Genomic DNA, 6,196 nt, shown 5'->3' on the forward strand with positions numbered 1-6,196 from the left:
ATTATATACGCGAGTTTTGTGCCAGTTATATGGGATTTGGCCGGATATGAGAGTTATGCTCAAACACAGCATTTCTATGCAGTTCAGTAGGGTATATGCATCTGATAATGTATTTACTCGTTGCTATGATTATTTGTAACAAACTGTCGTGTTTTATGGTTTATATGAAATAGAAATAAAATGAAATAAAACAGAAATTTTACCGGAGGCATAGCGGACACGAGCGGACAACACACACACACACGTGCACGCGCGCACACACGCAGCACACGTACGGTTGGTACACGAGTTTTGAGCGAGCTTTGAGCGAGATTTTTAGGTGGAAATTAATGAAAAACAGAGAACATACACTGCGAGATCGCGGCCGGTTAATAAAGATTTCCGGACAATGGATGACCGGATAAAGGAGGTCGGACTGTATATATATATATATATATATAAAAGCTTCATGTGCTGGCAGCAATAAGTTAGGCTGCCACTCACCGTTTGCGATGTCACTTTATCCAGATAAAAATCAAGACTATACACAAATGTATACACAAAGCTCCACATGTCTTCCGTAACTTAACCCCACGAGCCGCCGTAATCTCGGCCGCTGCCGCTCACCGTTTGCAATCTCTACTCCGAGCGCGACGGCCGTCTCGTATGTCCAGCATCGCGCGACGTTGCGAATCGTGTATCCGCCTCCGCCGAGCACGAGCATCGGCAGGCTGAACTTACGCATGAAGTCCACGCACTTGGCGTGTCCTGCACGCAAAAAAAGAATCGGACAAATTAGATCTCTGCGCTCAGAACACAGGCTGAACTTACGCATGAAGTCCACGCACTTGGCGTGTCCTGCACGCAACAAAAGAATCGACAAATTAGATCTCTGCGCTCAGAACACAGGCTGAACTTAAGGGGGGGGGGGCTTATGTCAGGCTTGCGAGCCGACTCGACTGGAAGCAACTCTCTGCGCTCAGAACACAGGTTGAACTTACGCATGAAGTCCACGCACTTGGCGTGTCCTGCACGCAAAAAAAGAATCGACAAATTAGATCTCTGCGCTCAGAACACAGGCTGAACTTAAGGGGGGCTTATGTCGGGCTTGCGAGCCGACTCGACTGGAAGCAACTGGATTTCGAGCACCTGGAAGCGATCGGCAGCGACTAGTTGCATCCAGTTGCCCACTGTTCTATTCCGAGCAACTAGTGGCGGCCAGTCGCAGGCAGTCGCGTCGCAGTCGACCGACCTAAGCACTGCAGTCGAAGTGAATTGCAGCCAGTTGCTTCCAGTCGAGTCGGCTCGCAAGCCCGACATAAGCCCCCTTTACGCATGAAGTCCACGCACTTGGCGTGTCCTGCACGCAAAAAAAGAATCGACAAATTAGATCTCTGCGCTCAGAACAGAGAGAGAGAGAGAGAGAAGAGCTCTTGTTGGAAACGTCGCCAAGAGCGGATGTTGCAAATCGTCGTCCCGTATGTTTTTTTCTAATTCGCATGCTCACTGGCGTCTGGGAATATTTCGCGCATCGCCCGACACCATCACAGTATCATAAATCAGGATTGCGATCTTAAACAACACAGCGAAAATGTGACATGTAGACAGGGAGGTATGAGGTCATGACATAGGTCTCTATGCTCTGTTGATGATAGCAGCTATGTGCCCTTTAACCACTTTTTAAACAATTAAAAAATTTCCTACAATATCGACGAGTTTCAATTCACAAATTGCTATTAACTATAGCAGGGTTCTCCTTAGGGAATTCAGAAGGCATATTAGGCTATCAGGCAACTCATCCCCGATTGCTAATTGGAATCAATTACACATGTCATGAGCAGTACCAATACACCGGTAAACTCGATCAATTCAGAGATGTACACATTCAACTGTGAAAACACACCGTTGTTGTGAAAAAAACACGACTGCGTTGGGATTGTCAAAAAGTAAACAAATGGGGAAATTTATGCATGTCGATTATGCAACTAAGACATGTCTGAGAGTTAACGCAATGTCACAAATTAGCTCCAGCTCTGAAGCCATGTCAGCCTCAACACGCGCTAAAGGCCTGGGAAGAACCCAGTATAGCAATCACTGTAATAATGTGCTTACCCTTCAGAGTGAGATTGAAGCAGCCGAGCCTGTCCCCGGAGAGCGAGTCCGCCCCACACTGTAGCACTATAGCGCTAGGCTGATACATCTCCATGACCTTCGAGATGACCTGAAAGAAAGATCGTTACACGTCACGCACATATCGCTACCATCAGGTTACCAGATCCAGTTCCAGATCTAAATCCCAGATCCGGACTCGAAGTAGAACATCAGGTTACTTACTATACACTACAAGGCTAATGATAAAAAGGAAGAAAGCGATACCGAGGTAACGAGGAATCGTGATATTCAGTGGAGTTCCTCTCAAAAGGAACGTGGACATAAGATATTTGACATCCGAGTTAATGAGTCATGTGCTGATATAAAGCATTCCATATCCCCAGCACACTTACAGGTTGAAAGATAGTTTCGTACGACTCGTCATCGATACCGTCACGCAGTGGGAAGTTGACGGCATAGTACTTGCCTTTTCCAGCACCAATATCCTGCAATTATGGAAAAATACAATAAGCATTGATAAAGGCAACGAACTTCGGCAAATTACATTGATCACTGTTGACATAGTGACAAGTTGCTATAAGCTAGCAAGAGTCTTGCATTTGAAACTTACTATCACGAGAAACACGTAGTTAATCTCATCACTCATACAGGTCTTGCCAGGGCCAAATTTATTTAATCCCTTTTTCGATCCATGCACATACAAATGTATACGACATATGCTCATAGATTGAGTAGCACCTGAAGCCAATTAGTTTAACATTTTAATTTTTAATAACTCAATTAAAGATTCTCATTACAAACTCAATCAGGTCACAAAGCACAGCCGTGAGACTGTGTGTGATTGTATATGTATACAGTGCGCGAAATTAGTGCTATTTTGACGGCGGCCACCGATTCAACCCGTGTTTCATGTCCTGTGTATATAGCCACCTTACCCTAAGGTCGCCGGTGCCAGGAAAGTACTCTCCATACTTGTGGAATGAGACTGTCATTACTCTATCAGTTGTATAGAAAGCCTCCTCAACTCCATCCCCATGATGAATATCGATGTCTATGTACAGTACCCTCTGATGATATCTGAAAGTGTTTAATGTTTATTAAATTAATGATTAATTATTACATTAATTATATTAATGTTAATTATATTAAACTATCGTACAACTATAACTCGATACCAGACAGGGCAGCTTATAAAGGTAGTAAGCAAATGATAACGCCAAGAAAAGGTTATTTCCTCAATAAATAAAACAAGTCCATTTATCCGATAGATTACAAATAAGAATGAACCATTCTAGATTCACATTGTAAACAGTATATATGTTGAAAAATAATGTGTGACCGAATGGTAGTTAGTGTATATTTACTTCAGTAGTTCCAAGATGGCAAGAACAATGTCGTTCACATAGCAGAATCCCGATGCCTCAGACTTCTTTGCATGATGAAGACCTCCAGTCCAGTTCACCGCAATGTCTGTGGCCTGCTTGTTCAATTTCACTGCACCAGCTACAACACAAGTGCAAGTCATACCACTAAGTTCCTATTTAGGGGTAGCCTTCGACTATTCATCTACTAAAATTACAACTGCTTTACACAAAAACTCGTTATGTAAAAATTTAACACAGGTCTATATAAAAATAAAGTTTATCTCAGTTAGATCCATAATACGTTATAATTACTTACTAATACCAAGTAATTATAACTAATACCAAGTAATTATAACTTATTATCGATCTAACTGAGATAAACTTTATTTTTATGTGAACTATAGAGATCCGAAGAAATTATTCAATCATTAACACCTTTATTTTTTATTCAAAACATTTGTATGGTTAGGTATCTTACCCACAGAGCCTCCTGTTGACAGCTGACAGAATTCGTACATGCCATCAAACACCGGACAATCCTCTCCAACATTGACTAAACATAGAAATAAATACCATTAAAAAATTACAGGTACTATGAATCTATTTAGTGTTAAAATTTTGCTGAACCATAAGCTAATCAAATTTAGCGTGCATTATTTAACTATCAAAGTAACATATCGAAGTAATAATCAAAGAATAACAACAATAAGTAATTTGGAATATTTATGAACGATCTCATTCTATTATCACCTAGTACCAATGTTGTGCAAATCAACTAACTGATAGAAAATGCGTCTTACAAATCCACACCTACATCTAGCTAATTCAGTTTGTGAACAAATGAATAAAAAAATAATCTCTAAATTTACCACCTAGTACCGACTTCTTTAATATGCACTTAAGCTAGCACAGTAGCACTACAGTCATACATCTCTGCATCTGTTTGTTGTATTCCGACATATTATCCGGCCGAATGCTGCGCAAAAAGCGAATGTAGTCGTCGCTGTGATATTTTGTCATTTCTTCCTGTGTGGCTTTATGTGGACGCTGCAAACGGAAAGCAACCGTGGCAATTACACTGAAACGCAGTCAACACAGACATGAAACAGAAATTACAGGTAGATAGAGAATAAATGACATCGAACCAACAGAGATAAGGATGAGAAAGAATGCTGTTGAAAAAAGATACAACAAAGGTAACCCTAAAACAATGAGGTAAAATTGAAATAAAAAATTGTAACAATGTATAAAATTGTAACAAAGAAAAATTGTAACAATGAGGTAAAATTGAAGCTACAGATGTGATGGTCGTACAATAGCCTCGTTCACACGAGACCTCGTATTTATGAAATACGGTATTTACGAAATACCGAATCTGAGACAAATACGCGGCCGAGTGTTCACACGCTAATTCGCGCCTCCAGAAATGCCGTATTTGCGAGCTGCGAGCTGCTTTAGTAAATAAACAATGCAATGCGCACCAACTGCCGATAAAATACGTAGACTGGTCCGCGCTCAACAGTTCCACTCGCGTTACACTGGAACTGTCGAGCGCAGACCAGTCTATAAAATACGCGGCTTCAGAAATACGGTATTTAGCGTTCACACGAGGAAATGCGCGGTCCAAGAGATCCGGTATTTCTCAAGCACGGCAAATTATTCGTGGTCTGGGAAGCCGCGTATTTCAACAAATACCGGATCTGTTTAGATACCGTATTTCTTGAACCACGCATTTTGCCTCATGGGAACACTAAATACCGAATTTCTTGCCACGTGTGAACGCGGCTATTGTAGTATGTGTGTGTGTGCGTGCGCAAACTGTGCGTGCATGTCATAGACAACTTATGCAGTGCACCTTGAAGTATAATCCTATTTCCACCTAACTACTAATTAACCACATTAATTTTTGTTTAGGATGAATACATGCCAGGGGCTAATCTAGCTGCTCAATATGGGCACCCGTGACAAGCGGGTATATACTTATATCTATCACATTAAATTGGGCGTTTGGTCGACACATTTTATTCAGATAATAGATTATAGATCTTATATATAGCATTTTATTATAAAACAGTGTCTAGATAATGATAAAAACATAGGATTTTTCGTTCTCGTAACCTTACGATGTTTCTGTCAACGGTTTACGAGTGGAAGTTAATGGTAAGACTAATGTTGCGACTAATTTTGTTTCTGACAACGGCCCCCTCTGAGCTCTCGTAATGTTATGAGGATATTTGCGCCCCTCTCGTAACTTTAATATTAAGTTGAAAATAACACATTTACACTACGAATTACAATTATCGTGATATTATATTTTATAATAATGAATAAAATGTGTTTTTCTTGAAAAACAGGTCAAAATCATAAATTATCTACCGCTAATAAAACAAAACAATACATTTACAAATGGCGTATGGCATTTGTTCTCTCGTTTTAAATGTTTGCCATGCTTGGCACGACTCTCACGTCTCATGTTAGTGTGAGAATTTGTCTTGTTGTGCAGAATAAATTCATGACCACGTCATTTTTCATCAAATATTATTTATATGTGGTTATAGCCATCATAATATGCATAAATTACTGTGCTGTACAATAAATGTGTATGAATTTAAATTTTGTTATTGATTCTCATCCAATCAGCAGCCTTGTGACATGAAATTAGGAAGTTCCTGTTATCGTGAGTTTGCTCGTAGCTACGATGTGTTTCTGTCAACGCTACTCTCGTAGCATTAACATTAGTA

At 40.4% G+C, this 6,196-nt stretch overlaps 1 protein-coding gene across 1 annotated transcript in view; it reads right to left on the minus strand.

Annotated features, from left to right (window-relative positions):
• Positions 1 to 488: 488 nt before the first annotated feature.
• The window catches only part of LOC106807347 (histone deacetylase 1-like), an 11,815-nt gene continuing 6,107 nt past the window's right edge, over positions 489 to 6,196 (minus strand). Inside the window, exons 3-9 of the mRNA XM_014809654.1 lie at positions 4,385 to 4,502; positions 3,934 to 4,008; positions 3,456 to 3,594; positions 3,027 to 3,168; positions 2,484 to 2,576; positions 2,092 to 2,200; positions 489 to 747 (exon numbers count right to left, since the gene is read on the minus strand). Of these exons, the coding sequence (XP_014665140.1) occupies positions 521 to 747; positions 2,092 to 2,200; positions 2,484 to 2,576; positions 3,027 to 3,168; positions 3,456 to 3,594; positions 3,934 to 4,008; positions 4,385 to 4,502 (903 nt within the window). The 3' untranslated portion in view covers positions 489 to 520. The remainder of the gene's footprint in view (positions 748 to 2,091; positions 2,201 to 2,483; positions 2,577 to 3,026; positions 3,169 to 3,455; positions 3,595 to 3,933; positions 4,009 to 4,384; positions 4,503 to 6,196) is intronic.

The sequence above is a fragment of the Priapulus caudatus genome, unplaced genomic scaffold, assembly GCF_000485595.1.
Source record: "Priapulus caudatus unplaced genomic scaffold, Priapulus_caudatus-5.0.1 Scaffold209, whole genome shotgun sequence".
NCBI lineage: Eukaryota > Metazoa > Priapulida > Priapulimorpha > Priapulimorphida > Priapulidae > Priapulus > Priapulus caudatus.